The 17440-nt window shown below is 40.6% G+C and overlaps 2 protein-coding genes across 2 annotated transcripts in view; both read left to right on the top strand.

The window, feature by feature from the left end:
* RAD54B (RAD54 homolog B) overlaps window positions 1-17440 on the top strand; it is a gene marked incomplete at its 5' end in the record, with an annotated part of 68013 nt that overhangs the window by 9391 nt on the left and 41182 nt on the right. The window lies entirely within an intron of this gene.
* FSBP (fibrinogen silencer binding protein) lies at window positions 9638-15797 on the top strand. The gene is made up of 2 exons (XM_082499349.1): window positions 9638-10055; window positions 14341-15797. Exons 1-2 carry the CDS (start codon window positions 9685-9687, stop codon window positions 14864-14866), a joined length of 897 nt encoding a protein of 298 aa, XP_082355475.1. The 5' UTR covers window positions 9638-9684; the 3' UTR covers window positions 14867-15797.

Here is a 17440-nt window from a genome sequence, read left to right as displayed (position 1 = left end):
TATACACGCAAATTTTCACCTGTTAGCCCAGTACCCCACTGCTCAGCAGTCAACGTGTTGCAGGAAGACTTCTTACTGAGAGTTCTGTGATTATTTAGTCCTAGATGGCTTGCGTTTTCTGGTCTGCAGCTTTGGGACTCTGGCATCTCCTGAGGACAACACCTTTTGCTTGGTGCTCTTGCTTGGGATGTGAGATGATGTCTTCTGCTCTGTTGCTGGCGTAAGACCTTCCCTAGCATTTCCCCAGCTGATTATGTACACTCAGAGTTCCCCTTGGCTGTGGTCATGCATTGTTTACAGTTATGCACGGAGATGGTAAGATAGCAAAGCAGGGAACAGTGTTTTAGCACAGCAACTTTACTACTGTAATCTTGAAGTGTTCAAAGCTCTCAGGACTTAAAAAAAAAAAAGATGAGAGGTTCTTTAGTCTGACATTGCTTGTTCTCATGGCTCTGCAGGTTTTTTCGTGGTTGGTTTTGGTTTTTATTTTGCCTTCCTCTTCCTATAGATTCATCACCTTCTGTGTGGTAGTGACCAGAACTATGTACTGAGCAGAACACTGTCCTCCAGGGCTTCTGTTTCTGTGCTCAGAAGCACCAAATGCAGCAGCCATGAATTCCCTACTTCTTGTAGTTTTAAAGTCTATCAGTGGAGAAACCATTATTGGATTATAGTAATAGTCAGATAATGTGGAGTCAGTTGCCATAGACAGAAAGTGAGCAAAAGAGTATAGTGTGCTTATGTGATACACTAGCCTGTTGAAGAAGTTCACATCCCTAATCAGTGTTACCTTGAATTTGGGCTGCTTACCACCTGACTGGTAAGATACACTGTGGTAGTAGAATTCACAACCAAGAGTGAGATGGGAAGAAGGAACTTACACCAGCTTCACCATCAAAGTCAACATATTGTGTAGTGTTCAGTGACTGCAAATTGCTTTCCGGGACAGGGTAGCCATCTGCAATGCAGTATAATAGGCTTCTGTAAAACAAATCCAGACTTGCGTAATTCTAGTGTGATATTTCCACAGTTAGTGCAACATAATTTATAATTTGATATGATCATATCTTGCCGTCATGTGAATAACTAGGCTTTATGTAATGATAGATGATACAACCAGGATATTCACACATTTGAGAAAAGAGCAGTGAATTGACAGTGAAATATACTTTTCATTTGTCCTAGTTAAGTGTGCTCTGATATGTGTTTTTGAACTAATGGAGATAATAGGGGAAGGAAGACAGAAATCAGAAGGGTATTATGTGGTCAGAAAATAAAGAAAAACAGAGTTATATTAGATTTAAGATATTCAACATTTTCCAAAAAGTTGGAGGGATTAAAGTGAAAGTTTTGCAGCAGTAACTTGCCTGTTGAATGGAACTGTCATTCCTTCTTTACAATGAAAAAAACATAAATTGCTAGGTTCTTGACTTTTGAGTAGTGATATATCCGCTATTGAAGAGAGCTGTGCTACATGTAAAGATAATAATCTTTTATGTCTTTTTCTTTAACTTGTTACTGAAAATTAAAATTTTTAAACAAGAAAAAAAGACTTAAATACTCTTTCCTGTGCAGAGACAGAGACCTAATTTTGAAACTGCAGATATAAAGCAAACTCTCCTTTCCAAGGGGCAGCAGGGGATGTGTGGAAAATGAATTTACTATCCCAATACATTTATTACAATTTAGCTCCCAGGAGTTGCATGCAAACACACGGCATATAGTCTGCAATATACAGAAAATGAAATTATCTAATATTGTAACTTTAAAAATTGGGAACTCTAGGAAATACTTTGTATAGAGACTATTTTCAAGGATTCAGGTTTAGCAGTAATAATTCTTTCAGTTTCCTCATTCATTCTGAGGGAAGTTGTAAACATAGTTTCTTTTCATTTTCTTCTTGATTATCAAAATTTATTATCAGGCTGTTTGTGTCTAAGGAGTGGAGATCGGCAAAAGAGAAATACATGGCTATTCTAAATTGCCTGGACGTTTTTCTTTTCCATTCTCCCACCCTTTGAAAAGTCCTAGTTTGGGGGGTGGGGCTTTGTTTTTTTTTTTTTCCTCCCCCAGCACTCCTGTCTCCAATAGATATGAAGGTGGATTTAAGGGAAGATGGACAGAATGTAGCTATCAGGTGGAAGGACAAGAAATGCCTTATAGAAGGGAATTGGAAGGTTTTTTTTGAGCTATCATGAGTATTATTACAGACTGGGCCTGGATCCCTTCAAAGATAGTCACCAAATCTTTCTGTGGCTATGCTCATTGTTTGGATCCCCTTTGTTGCCATGCCAGCACAACTAGAGTTCAGTCCCAGCTTTTGGCTTTGGGCCTCAAGTTTTCCCCTGAAACAGAAGCTTTGTCACAATACGACTTTCCTAAAATCAACAAGATAGTGATAAGATGGTTATCTCACTGTCCTCAAAGCATCCACTGAGCAAAATTAAAAGAATGGAGAAAGCTGCTCCTATGTCAAATGCAGGGAATAGTGCATGGGGAAGTATTTTGAGGTTAGTATTTAAAAGCATAATCTCCAAAATGTTAATCCCTTGATGAAAAGATGGGAGAATTGCAGAAACTTGGCTTTTCTTACACTGTTTTTTTTTTTTGGTTTTTTTTTTGTTTGTTTCTAGAGGCTATCTTGCTAATGGGGATTTAAGAACTTAAGCAAAATATCCTGAGAAAATCATACTTTCAAATCTTTCTGTATTTCTCAGCTGCTTCTGATCAGTCATCAAAAGCTTGTTGGAAGAGAGGATCAGAGAAGATACAAGCATGTATTAGGAACTGGACGCAATTCTGAATTCGTAAAGAATGGGGCTCTTAGCTTTTCTTTTTTTAAGGACATGACTTATAAAGCGAAGAGCTAATTCATGGTACTCTATAGTCGCTTAAGTATTATATTTTGGAGTCCTGTAGTTTTAAGCCAACCTCGGTTTGAAGGATGGTTGCAGATCTAAGTGTGTGGGCCCTGGAATGTCAGGCTGAGATCAAGATAAATTCTTTAAAATTTGGCAGGGGGGGCATTTTAATTGTCTAATTTGGATATTTCCCATTTCAGTGGGCTAAATGTTGAGAGAATGCCTTATACCAGCAGAAGGGACAGAAGTATAGTTAGCTTTTATGCTTGGAATTTTAGCTGATAAGAGCTCTGGAGCAGGCCCTGTGCAATTCAAGCTAGTTTCAAGAGAGTGGTGTAAAGGTAATAAATACATTGTTAACATCTGTGTTTTCTGTGTTTGTCATGAAATACGTGCACCCTTGTATCTTGCAGCAGTTGCAAGAACTGTTAGAAGTTAATACGTGCTTGATGGTGATCTCGGAAATAGATGCAGAGAAGTAGATGCAGAAAAAAAGTGATAAAGCTTCCCCTTGTTCTCCCCACTCCCAGTGCAGGACAGAGGATTAGAAATAATTGTGCAGGAGAAAGGAAAGAAGTGGTCTGAGAGGTTGAGGTACAGCAAGGATAAGAATGAGAAAGTGCAACTTAGATGGTGAAAGTGTTGATGAAGATAAGAAAAAAGAAATTAAATGAAATGAGAAAGCTATTTGAAACACAAACGATCTAAAAGTATTTCTAAAAAGTCTGGTGAGAATGTATTTAAGCAGTCTAACTTCCAGGTGAAGGTGTCTTGCAACTTTTGGCTGACACACCTTTGTCTTTCTCAACCCTCTCCTTAGTAAATAATGCCTGCAACCCTTAGTTTTGGAGATGACCCATGAAACAACTGTCCCTATGAGAGACCTTTGGAGTTGAAAACTTTCTCACCCACCCCTTGCAGCAGCAGGCTCTTAAAACAGGCAGATCGAATGACTTGGCACTGTCTTGCTGTCGTGTCAGTGAAGAGGACTATATGATGACCTAATGGAACTTTTGCAGCCCTTGCTACCTATAGACGCTCTCAAGTCATCTTATGCAGCTGCCAAATTCATTTGCAAGAGCGAGCAACTGCCTCAGTACTTGCCAAATGTTTCTGCTGCCAATATACCCTCGCATATTCAGTGATGTGTAACATACCCCATCCTAGCTGCTGAATCTTCTTACAGTTTCTCATAAGCACAGGGGTATCAGGGTTTCATTTCAGCTTTGATTCAAGTATTGCAATCATCCTCTTGTTCTTAAGATTTTCAGGCTCCTAGGTGACTGCAAATGCTAAACGCAGATCTCTGCAGAGCTAGTTTGCTTGCACATTATTAAATAAGAACAGATGCCCTTCAGACTTATTCTGGGGCTACCACTTTGTGGGCAGAGCACCTTCACAGAATTTAGCAATTCTTTATCTGTTGATTTGATTAATTTTTGCACTAGAAGGTCCCAGCCTGATTCACTTGAGCCGGCGTCATTCCCTTCAACATTCAAGTTTGCTGTCTGATTCAAACTACATATTTCAAGATACATTCGTTCTTAGGGCATCTCTAATTCTCTCAGATGTTGTTTTTGTCTTTCAATCATGTACCTTAAGTGATTTTTTTTTTTTTTTTTTTAAAGCCTGTCATGAAAAATTCTTCTTCAGTTCTGTGTGACAGAGGATCCTTCCTCTCCCTCCATCCAGGATGCTTTCCTGATTTAAGACATTCTCCTTTAGAAGGTATTCTGTCTCATAATGCGCCTAAACTTACATGGGCCACTTGATGCAGTTATTTGCCACGATACAAATCTGCCACTTGTAAAATTTGAACCCATTGAACTTTTTCAGCAATGCGTAGTCATTTGGTTACTTTAATCTCTGACTGCATTATAGCTGTGATTCATTCATCTCTTGATAGCTCTCCAGGATGCACTATTTGAATAATTTTTCTGGTATTAATTCTAGACTTTTCCACAGCAAACACCTGAACTTACCTGTTACCTGTAGTTTTGAGTCTTATTTCCCAACTGTTGAAGTTCTGCAACCTTAGCTGTTGCTCTGTTTTTGAATAATCATGCTGATTTTCCTTTCCCTAGAAAAAACTGTGATCTGTTCTCACAGCTCCCATTTTTTATGAACTTCCAAATACAAAGACTTCATCCACTTGAAAACTGGGTATAACTGGGTATTTAAATATTTACATTTAAATTGGGAAGCATCTGTTTTTTTGTTTTTTTTTTTTAAAGGAAAGAATCAAGCAAACTTAAAAAAAAAAAAAAAAGCTGAATCCAAGACTTTTTTCTTTTCAGAATTCTGAGTAGATTAGTGAATTCCGCCTGGAAAATATGAAGGAAAAATGAGCTGTACCTTGCGCATAGGAATAAAACAGGAGGTATGGAAGGCAGTGAAGTGATGCGAGGGGTGCATGTATGGCTATTTTCTTCATCAGTGACCAGAATTTCCTCCCCGATACCTGTGATTTGCTATCCCCTCAGTTATGCTAATACAAGTTTTTGTAGGGTGCATTGCAGACCATATTCCTCAAATGATCCAGATAGAGTCTGAAGAAGCTTTTTCAATGTATTTCGTGTGAGTTATTTGTGCTGTGGCATACTGGATGAAGGAAATGCTGGTGGTCAAAACTAACCCAGCTCAGAAAAAATGATTAATTTGGAGACAAATCAGTTCCCTGACCTGACTTGGTCAGCAGATTTGTGAGTGCTCAAATAAGAACAGTGAAGGGGCAGGAACATGACTGGGTTGGGGGGAAGGCAGAAATTCCTGTTTTGGCAATGTCCCACATTTATGTTGACTTAAACCAATTATTAAACTATGCTTGCCAAAAAAAAAAAAATTGATTAGTCTGTAGCTAGATCATTTCTCTGAACTGGCTGCACGCTGTTGCATAAGTGCTAGTGTTGGTGGAAGGTGTAGGATGGAGGGTGGACTGCAGCAACATTTCTTTTTTTGTAACTGTCTTGGAACTACGCCTATTGTTTTAGCTCAAAAAAAAAGTCTATATGTAACGTTAATATCCAGGCTTCTCACCTTCTGTGATTTTTCATCCAAGTACTGATATGACCTTAGGCTGATGAGCAGAGCTATTTTAAAAAGGAAAAAAAAAAAAAAAAAAAAAAGAAGGAAAAAAATCTTGGTTGGCAGCCAGCTTCATTTTTACAAGGGTTATTTTACACTCCTGCAGAACAATATGTAATTCAGACTGATTCCTTCAGGCACTTGCTCAAAAGAAATCTTTGTAGCGGTATTTTGCTGTAATTGCATTAGTGTGGAAACTTGGTCTCTCTAGCAACATTAAGCAGTAAGGTGATAGAGTAATACAAGTTTAGATAGGTCTGTATTAGGAGTTGCTGCATCTGGTAGCCCAGTATAGAGAAGAATGCTGCATCTCCTTGTAGCCAGGTCCACAAGGATGTATTCCCAAGAGGCACACATGCATGTGTACACACTATACGTATGTATACGGTCAGCCATACAAAAAAATGCAGCACTCACACAAACACAAGTTGCATCAGTGCTGTCATCCTTTCCCTTCACTGGCTGATTCAGATGAAAGCCTGTTTGTGGAAAATACATATGTATACAATATGGATCCCTCTAGCAAGTGCCCTTAGACTCTTAACTCTGCTCAGTAGCTGGTCCCTGGTTCCCCTGGTCTCGCAGTTGCCTCACAGACCTGCACTGAGGCAGCTGGTCTGGATTTATAACCTTACCGGTGGCCAGACCCCAGGTGTCCTGGTCCCTCCAGTAGCCAAATCTCAGACTTTCTGGTCTCTCCAGTATCTGGCCCAGACTCACGATTGCTCCAGTTCTTGGCTCCCAAGCCTACTTGCTGGCTAGTCCGGCTTGCTGTCTGCCAGAGATCACACATGGATGTTGGTACCCAGGCAGGATGCATGGGCTCTGGCCTCTGTTTGCTGGCACCCCAAGCACCCGGGGCCCTGTGACCCATGGTGCAACTCCAGTTGCTGTCACGTATGCTTCCATGCAGAGTCATGCACGCAGAGTAGAGACTCCCCTCACCCCGGAAAATAATTACAAATGTAGTTTAACAAGAAGCTAGGCCAAACTGCAGTGATCAGGCACTGGGCATGGCTGGACAACCGTACTGAGCAGCCACTTGTTTACATGCACCTGGCCCCTTTTATCCCCCCCCCCCCCCCCCCCCCCCCCAGTATTTTCCTATCCTTGTTCTATCCCAAACCACTTTCATACCTTCTTTTTCTTGCCTTCGGTTCTTCCTCTAAATCTCCTGTAGTATGCCTTCTGTAATCCTGAAATACTCTTCCTGACATCTCACGACGAGTCCCATACCCAGTCGGCACTAACCCCCTCCTTTGACAGAGCACTGGAACAGGCTGCCCAGGGAGGTTGTGGAATCCCCTTCCCTGGAGATTTTCAAGACCCGCCTGGATGCAGTCCTGAGTAATGTGCTCTAGGCAATCCTGCTTTAGCAGGGCAGTTGGACTAGATGATCTCTAGAGGTCCCTTCCAACTCTGAAAATTCTGTGATTCTGTGATTGACTCTGCAAGGTGATCTGGAGAGAGCCTCTCCGTCTCGCCCCTGGCCCACTGGGCTGCTGGTGTTTCCAACAGCTGTGCCAGCAGCTGGACTGAAGGCTCAGTTTCTTTCATGTGGGTTATTGGGGTTCCTTTGCCTGACCCTGTTCATCTGTGCTCTTTTGTGTCTGTGGAGGAGCCTTCAATCACACAAACTAACACTGTCTTCTTTCTTTTTGTCACTAAAAAGTCAGGACACCGGGCACTGCACAGCTGCTTCAACAGCAGGCGGTACAGCGGAGGCTCGCCCGTGACTCCTCAATTCTGCACTGCCAGAGCCTAAACTACCTGAAATGTTTTCATTTTTTTTTTATTTTTCAGTTACTGAGGAACAACCAAGTGCATAAGTTAAAACAAACAAACAAAAAGAGGATAACCAGCAGCTTTCTGCTCATAATATCAGTAAAGTGCAAAGTGTGTGGAAATAGGGAAGGATTAGGTGTTTAAAAGTGATGATTTTCATACAGTGCTTCTAACCGCATAAGTATTTTGTTTCTCAAATTCTAGTATAATGGGCTTCAGACTATAAAATGCTTTATTTATTCTTGGCTTGAAAGCAATGCCAGCAAAGCGGACTGGTCGCAATTTTGTTAGGTGGTACGGGCAAGCCGAGTCTCAGAAATGGTTCCAAATGTGCTTGTTATTCTAAATGCTAATTGATTTTTAGCAGTTAAAAGTCGCCCTTTGTTTAGTTTGGATTTCTTGTTTTGAATACGGTTTGTGTCGGCTTTGGGGTTTTTTTTCCCCTTAGAGCAAACAAGTTTATACCTAGATGTTTATAGCCTTAAGGTATTTCAAACTATAATTAGATTTCCCTTTCCTTCACCCCCCTTCTAGGCTCCCTTGTTTTCAAGGCTGAACATGTTAAGCTCGAGAAGCTGTTGCGGCTCTCTCCAGTGGTGTCTGTTCCCACCCTCCGCACTCTTTCACTCCTGTACGACGTTTTTCAAACTTAGTTTTTGCTTTTTGTATTCAAGAGCACCTTTCCTCGCATCTGCAGGTTTTTCTCTTTCTCTGGCTTGTTGATTTAGTTTACACCACAGAAATGTAAAGCCCTGCGCCCATTTTTTACGTGGAGGCTCGGCTTAAGGTGATACGTTTTCGAGCAAACACTAGAAACACACACACACGGAGCGCGCACATCTTGTTAATAAAAATCACGTTTTTTTTTTAATTTTTTTTTTTTTATCCCGCAGGCATGCCTGGAAGCATTATTATACAAGTAGGTTGTTTCCTGGTGGATATTATGAAAATCCTAGCAGGCGCAGGCTCGGTAAATCTGTCGCGACCGACTGTCGCCGTGCCTGGGCGCAGCCCCAGCCCGCGCTCACGCCGTCCCCGGCCGGCGGGGGGGGGGGGGGGGAGGGAGGGGGGGCGATGACAGGGGCGCTGAAAGCCCGGCGGGGCACGTCCGCCGGCCCACGCCATCCGAACAAGCCGATTCCGTGCCGGCGCGGCGGCGTTCGGGGCCGGCTGACCGCCCGCCCGGGGGAGGCTCGGCCGCCGTGAGAAGCGGCCTCTTTAAGAAGCCCCCGTGTAGGTAGCCGGAGCGGGACTGCCAAGCGCCGGAGAAGCTCAGCTTTGCCGGGAAGCCCGCGCCTGAGTGTAACCTAACCGGCTGGAGGCTCCGCCGCCCCTGATTGACAGCAGGACCAGCATTATGCAAATGGCGGCGGCCGGGGGCTCTGGCAGGGAGCTCCCCGCACACGCCGCCCGCGCCCTTCCCCGCCCGCGCCCCGTTAAGGCGCAACGCGCCTCACAAAGCAATTGTTGCTTTTTTTTTTTTGGGGGGGGGGGGTGGTGGTGGGGGAACGACACGGGACCGTTGTTACATGTAAAATCATCTCGAGCGCAGTTTCAGTCTGAGATACGTGTGAGAGAGCTAGGGAGATGTGTCAGAGCTTGTTACTCCGGCGAAATTAGGTAATTTTTAGCTGGGTAACGTGCTAATCTTTAAACCTTCATGTTTTTAAATCCCGCGTGTGTCTGGTCTCTTCATACAAAAGTGCGTTTTGCTTGTTTCTTCTCGTCTTCTTCAGTCTGAAGCCTTATGTAGGTCAGGCTTGGCTTAAGCAGATTTCCTGAACCTGCGTCAGCTTAAGCTGAAGGAATTTTAATAAACCCTCCCTTGTAGGCGTGGGCCTAAATGAGACTAGCCTAGTTAAGCCTGATCTTTTTCTGTTTGTGAAAAAGAGCTGAGCAGAGCTAGGGACTGCATGGTGGCTTCAGAAACGGCTTCCTTAATTCAAAGATAACAATGGTTGGGAAGGCCAGATCTTCTAATTTTACCTTATCTGAAAAGCTCGATTTGCTAAAACTCGTGAAGCCGTACGTTAAAATTCTCGAGGAACATACCAATAAGCATTCTGTAATAGTGGAAAAAAACAAATGCTGGGATATCATAGCTGATAACTACAATGCCATCGGAGTAGATCGCCCTCCTCGTACTGCACAGGGCCTGCGCACGCTGTACAAGAGGCTCAAAGAATATGCCAAACAGGAGCTATTGCAGCAAAAGGAGACTCACTCAGATTGTAAAAGCAGCATTTCCGAGCCAACCAAGAAAGTTGTGGAGATGATTCCACAGATTTCCAATGTGTGTTTAAGAGACAGGAGCGGTGTTCAAAGGTGAGATGATTCTTTTTATTTTGTTACTGAATGAAAATTATGGCGCCTCCTATCTACTCTGTAACGCTTTGCTTGTCTTCAGGCTCCTAAAGGAAATGTTTATCAGAGAAAATCCCCAAATGGGGAACAATGACAAAATAATATTGCTTTTGTTTTATGGGAAGCTTTATGGTGACTTAGCACTGCATTCATTTTTTTCAGCTCTCTTTCAAAGCCTGTTTCAGAGTCTTTGTCATACTCTGGAAAGTGAGGGTTAAGAGAGAATCAAAGAGAAATAGTAGCTCCAACCTCTACCCCTCCCCTACCTTTTAATAGGCAGATTATTCAAACACTGGCAAAGTGATGGCTATTCTCCTCCATTTAAGGTAATACTGCAGTCATTTTGCAACATATGGAACTATTACCAGTTTATATAAGATTTTTAATAAAGTTAGTTCACAGAGCTAAGAAACCTTACTCCTACACCTTTTTTTATCTCATTTACTCTGTCATTTGCATGTTATAATTTAACTGATCCCAATCCTTTAAAAAAAAAAATTGACTCCCCACACCACGGTGCCTTTGTGAGTGCAAATGTTTTTTTAAATTATACTTTTCTTGCATTGACGGTGGTTCCCTGGAACTGGAGCAAAGCTAATTGCAGTCTAAACTCCGAGCAGTTCTATATCGTATGTTAGGTAGTTTAAATACAGAGAGAAACTGGGAGGTACAGCACTAGAAGTTTTCTTTTTTTTGTAGGATTTTTTTTTTTTTTTTTTTTTACTGCTCAGTAAAGTGAGACACACTGTCTAGATTTGAGCCAGACATAATACAGGCAGGCAGCATGCAGGCTTTCTCTCACAGCTGGCTAATGCCCCTCATATCTGACTTGCAACACTCTGCTGGTTCTGTATTGGTCCTTGAGGGATCAAAAAATGCCTGGGTCAGGTTTTGGTTCCTCCAGATACAAAAACTAAGCTAGGGAGGAGGGGGAAAAAAGTCAAATAACTCCCCAGCAACCTTAAGAAATCTCTGATTTTTCTTATTTTCCCAAGCGGATTAATGGGAAGCGAACTTTCCATATTTTAATCAGATATACTGATAGTTGGTGCAGCAGCGTAACACTCTAAGAAAAGCTGGCATGCGCACACACGCTGAATTGGATTCATGGTGCCACTGGTTGAGCTGAATGGTAACAATTGTCTAAATCCCAACGTGCCAGATGCTCTAAAAATATGCTGTTGTGGGTCCTTTGCGTAAAGAAGTCTGAAGCAACTGGGCTGTGCTGCTGCTCCTGGTGAATGCCCCTGGAGGAACTGTTCCAAAGAATTCTCTGGAACAAAACGAGGCTTTTAATTGCGCTAATAAAGGTTGCAGTGTCTTGACTACCAAGTTTTGTAAGGAGGAAAAAAAAAAATAGTGTGAGAACTTTGGTTTGTAGATCGGCTTATAAAAAGCACTGATGCCTTTTTTGTGAATGATTAAGAGCTAATGATCTCCATAGTTTGTCGCCTAAAATTTAAACATTTTTTGCAGTCCCTTATGGGTCTGGGAACATTGACTTTATTACTGCTTGCCCAAAATGGTTATTCCTAGGAACAGCCAATACACTGTGTGGTGAAGGAAAAGAATATAATTGAAAAGATTATTTTTTTCCCCTGACCAAATACATCATTATTTGATAGTTATAATTTTAACTGAGAGTTGCATTTTACCCTGATTTTCAAAACTCTGTATTGGGTTTTAACTCACCAGGATACGGCTTAGGTTTTGTAGGAGGGAAATACAACTTAAAATGAATCCAAATTCTTAATCGCACCTTTAAGCAATTTCTAGCTCGCTGTGATTAAACAAAACCTGGTGAATCATGGGTGCCTGCAGGGTTATAAACACCATCCCCCAATTGTGGTAACTGTTGTTTGTCTTTCTTTCAGTCAAGTTGTCAGAAACAACATTAGTAACCACCATACAGGCGGCTCTTTTGTTTCTCAATTCCTTCTTTCTCTCTTTGCTGTCTAATTGTTTTCCTCTTTAGAGACTGACTCTAAGGAGAGGAAAAAAAAATAAAAGCACCTCATCAGAGTTACCTGAAGATTCGGTAATTTTCTAGTTCAGTGTGGATTATGCTTTAAGAGGTGGATTTCTCACTGTTTGGAGGCTCTAGTCTATGTTAGACTAAATCGTACCTACCTTTCTTCTCTAACCTCTCTCACTTTCTCTTTCTGCTTTTTCTCTGTTTCCTTTTGTCAGAGTGACCTGCTTCTCCTGCCGGTTGTTTCCACTTTTCTCAGGCTAGAAGCTGGCCGGGAGCCAGCAAATAAGAAGGAGGGAAGCTGTATTAGAAGCTGCGGTTGTGAAGAGGGGGAAACCCAGAATTACAGTCAGCACTGGGGAAAACAAGTGAAAATTTGTGTGCAGGATAATGCTTCCAATGCTCAATGAGAGGAGTAAAAGGAATGTGAGAAAGAGGTATATAGGAAAAAGTGAAGCTTTGTGGCATGAGGAGGAGGGAGTAAGGTGATGTAATTGTTACTCTATAGGCAGCTCAGGTAACAGTCAATAGAATTAAGATTATCCTGGTGTTTTCTTTGCGGAATAAATGAAAGGTCTATTTTCAATACATCTTTCAGATGGACCTTTTTGTTGTTTGTTTTGTTTTTTTTTTTTAAATAAATCTTGAGTTAAAATAATTTGGGTGGTTGACAGGATTAATTTTTGGAAAATATATTGCTCTGACCCTGTTGAATATTTTACAGTTGAATATTGAGAAGCTTTCATGCTTTTATTCTAGAAAATGCACTTTTGTGTTAATGGATGGCAGGCTAGATCAGGGTCCTTTGGAAATTGCAATCATGACTGTTTATTTCTTTTAAACCAAGAGTTTTGAAGACCATGGGAGATGCAGAAGAGATGATTATGACACCTTTTGATTAAGGAGTTACTGCATTTATGTGAGAAGTAGGATGTACAAATTAAATTTCTCCTTTGCTTCTGGGAATTTGAACCCACATCTATTGCTAACCAGGACAGTGTTTTAATAATCAGATAGTGTTTCTCAATTTGTGACTTGTAGGGCTCAAAAGGAGTTTAAAAAGTGTAAACAAACACCTCCCGCCCCCTATTTTAATAGACAGCAACTCAGGTCCTCCAGGCTTGGGGAGTCTGTGTGAATGTTACATTAATCATGGGTCTGCTCACAGCCTTTAGCTGCTAGCAGCAGCAGCTGAGTTCTTCAGGGGTTGGGGAATGTCTCCTATCTGCAACCACCAGTTAGTTATAGCCTCTGTTTTAGACAGTCATGGCCATGATGATGCACTGTCTTCAGTCAGTACCAATTTAATATATTCCTGTTCCCATGTTACTCTATACTGCCTTCGCAGTCGTGCTGAAAGTATCCTTTGTAGATCTGTACTGTAAAATAGATCAAGAAGCTGATTTGGCTTAAAAAAGCATTACCTGAATAAAGGAGTGATGTGCAGAAGTGTAGGGTTTCAAACACAGCTGATGGTAGAGAAGTGGCAGGAACAGCTTGAGCCATTATTACCGTCAAATGTCAAATCACGATTTGAGGTGCTGCTGACTCAGGGGTTTACACAAAGACACATGAGTCAGGTGGGTGTTGTACTTTCAAAAAGAAATGCACAGAACTATAGGCTGTTCTTAATGGAAACATTTCTGTGTCTTCTCTTGAAGCTTCAGAAAAATATTGAGATCACCTATTCAAAGAGAAGGAGCAAGGATTAGCGTGGTTCCCTAATCTACTGGCAGGGTCATCATTTGGCTCTGGTTTCTTCTCCCAAGGCTCTGTGTAATTTTTTCAGTGATTGTTTTACATTAAAAAAACCCCAAATACTTGGGTGCACAAATCAGAAGTGGGCAACACATTAGAACAGGAGTAGACGAATAAGTTTGGAAGATGGAAACAGTCCACTCTATCTAAATTTATGCCCCTTTAAAATCACGTTATATATTATATAAAGCCTTTCCTCTGTCACTTGCATCGCTGTTGCTTTGGTTTTATTCTTATTTGTCACTAGTACCCCTTCTTGCTTCGCTGGTATCAGAAGAAGGGCCTACCAGGATAGTTGTCTGTCAGCTATACTGCCTTTATAGCAATAGAATCTGAATAAGACAGGGCTCTATATGTGTGGTGGAAAGGAGAGGTACAGGTGGTGTTCATGTAATGAAGCAGAGACTCAGGCATAGATAGCAGAGTAGTATTTCAAATGAAGCTTTGGTTACTTACAGCTACGCCTTTTGAAATAGTTTTTAATGGATTATTTAAATATGATTTTGTGTGTTCTAGTGCTAGTATCGATAAAGAAACAATTGCTGCTACCAGTTCACCACAGGCAATGTTGGATCACCATCCTGCGACAGTCATGATGGAGTTGCAATCGGAAGAGGATGTCAAACCTCCTCCTTCTTTGATTATAGACTCACAGCAAAATGAGAACTTAGAACAAGAGGAAGAACACCAGCTGGTGCATATTATGGAAAGATCTCCTTCAACATCAGTATCTTCAGTTGATATGAGAGTGATGATGTCTCCCTCTCCTGTACCAAGAAGAGATGAGTTTTTTAGGCTTGAGGTTGGAGAACGCTTTAGACCAATGTGTGGGTATGACCCACAGATGTTACAAATGTTGAAAGAAGAGCATCAAATAATATTAGAGAATCAAAGAAAAATTGGTCTTTATGTCCAAGAAAAAAGGGATGGTTTGAAAAGAAAGCAGCAACTGGAAGAAGAACTGTTGCGAACAAAAATCAAAGTAGAGAAGCTGAAGGCAATACGACTACGCCGTGATCTGCCAGAATACAGCAATATCTAAATATTTTATTACTTCTGTCATATTATTTGAAATACTTCATAATAAATGCTTTTGCCCTAGCAAAATTGTTCCTTCTGTTAATATGGATGGATCAAAATCTGGGCTTGGGAGATGAAAGCATATTTTCCATGTTGTTGTTTATGTACCTTAGAACAATACCTTTTTTGGGTTCAAATGCACCAACTCTTCTGGTCTGAAGTATAATCAAATCCTGTATATTTAAGTGTTTAGGCTGATAAAAATCCAAACTTTAAAAATATTTCCACTTACCTCTATTAGAGTTTTGATGAGCTAATGGAAATTTAGCTCAGGTCTTTTAAAAAATTTTGACCATATGCATTATTTTTTCAAATAATTACCTATCCTTTAAAATCTTATTGAAGTTACAAATTAATAAATACATATAAAAAGGAGGAATAACAGGATATGTTTAAATGTTTTATTCTTTTCAAGTTGGTAAATCTTATGACAGTGGTGAGATTTTGCTGATATATCAGCTTGGAAAACAAAATTACTGGATTATTATATTTTTTTAATGTTCAGTAGACCGTTGAATAAATGTACATCTTTTTAAAAGTTAATACTTTTAATTGTTTCCAGTGGAGGAGTGTTTCCATAGGACATTATCAAAATAGAGACAATGAATGCAGCGCTTGGTTTTTAAAACTGCATGCATGTGTAATTTGTGTGTACAGTTACCATGATCGTATATTCAGTTATAGTAATTATACTGGTGATCAACCACAAAATGTCTAATTTCCTCATTTGCATGCATAATTACTACAGTGCATGTGCAACCAAGACAGTTGCAGGTGCCTTTGATCAATATCACTATGACTATAAGCTACCAAAATCAAATGATTTCTGTATGTAAGTAACATGTGACTTGAAATCAACAGAAGATTCTTTGTTATTCTGGGTACCTTTTATAAATGCTGTTGTTCTGGTCTTTCAATTAGTTTCAAATAAAAAGCCCAAAATGAAAAAGAAATTGATTGTTCTGTCTGTCCTAGTAGCAGCTGTTTCCTCTGCAGTTATGATCAACGTTTGTAACTGGAAGAAAAATACCTGGAAAACCTAAGTCCCAGATGATTAATCTCTTCATAATTCTTGGTCTCCTGCCTGTTATGAACGGATCCACAACTGCCTTAGACCTCTGGCTTCTTACTCCCTGTAGCAATACTTTCTCCTTCCTCTGACCTTTAGCACAAGAAAAGGAAATTAAGTACAGCATCAAGGAAAAAGAACAAAGGAGATGTGATTCCTCCTGTGCCTCCCATCTCAGAGGGCCCCAACAACAAAAAGAACAAAAGCAATAGGAAGGAGAATATTTCTTCCTGCGGCTGCTTGTAACTGTCGCTCCTGTCACCACTGTTTTCCCAAATTTGCTTCTTCCTCCATTCCCAGAGAACCACAGCTTGCGAGCATGGGGCGTTGGTCTGCATCAGCAGACTCTGAATGAGGTAAGCCTCACACCTCCTTGTTGGTCTTCTGAGTGAATCAGGTTACCATTGTAGTCACAGGGATGAATGCTTATAAAAAACTGAAGGCTGGGAGCATGTAAGTTTAATTGGGAGGCTAGCGGAGCTTAAAGAATTTTAACTAAAATTTTATGGTAGTGATATGAGAGAAATAATCTTGACTGTTGGTACCTAGGATAACTTCAACAGGTTACAGGTGGAAAGAGCAAGTCCTCTGTTTATAAACTGAGGAAAAATACAGACAGTGAAAACAGATGTCATCAATATGGAGTTCCCCAATACTTTTCCTCTTCCAGTTGTTTTCTAAAGAAGAGAGCACTGTAAGCGTTTGTTCTGTTGGGAGTTTTTGCGTGTCCTGAAAATGATGATGCCTGAATAAGTGGCCTCTCTTTCTGTGCAGTCCTTGACTTTATGCTGTATTTTTCAGTTCAAGGACATCGATCTGTTTTTGTATAGCTGGAAACACTTCAATGAGATACTCAGGGCCCCAAGTTTACCAGAGTCTAAATATTGGCTTTAATAAATAAATAAATAAGGATTTAATTTGTTCTACTTTGTCATCTGAAATGTGGCTTCTCAGAAATGGGGAACAGCACTAAATTCTCTGTACTCTTCTTAATTTGGAAATGCTTGATCTTATTGTTTCAGTTGAAAATCAGAATTTTGGTTTCCAGTGGTAAGGAATTAATTTCTCTTTGTTGTTTCTGTCCTTACATATTATGCAAATGAACAAGTTTTTGATAGTTCAGAAAATAATTGATATGGCTCATTGTCTTGCAGTGGTTTTGAATTACAGTTACTCTTATGTTGGCCACCAAAATGCTCTAGAGACTTTAGAATATTTTCCGTTGAATTCTCCATTCTCCTTGAGCTAGATGAGGAGATGACCTTCAGGGTTGTTATTGGCATGGTATTTTTATTTCAAGGGCTAGAACCAGAGGAATTTCCAGTCTTTGAAAGTTTGCAGTCCTTTCTGAACTGAAAGACAAAGTAGTTGCAAAAATAGGACTTTGGGTAGATCAAGGTCTCCTTTGTATTCTTGATTGTGGAAGGGGAGGGATGCAAATGAGTAAAGAAAAGATAAAATATACCA

This window comes from Vanellus vanellus (genome assembly GCF_965231255.1).
Source record: "Vanellus vanellus genome assembly, chromosome: 2".
NCBI lineage: Eukaryota > Metazoa > Chordata > Aves > Charadriiformes > Charadriidae > Vanellus > Vanellus vanellus.
This window is presented reverse-complemented; position numbering and strand designations above follow the sequence as displayed.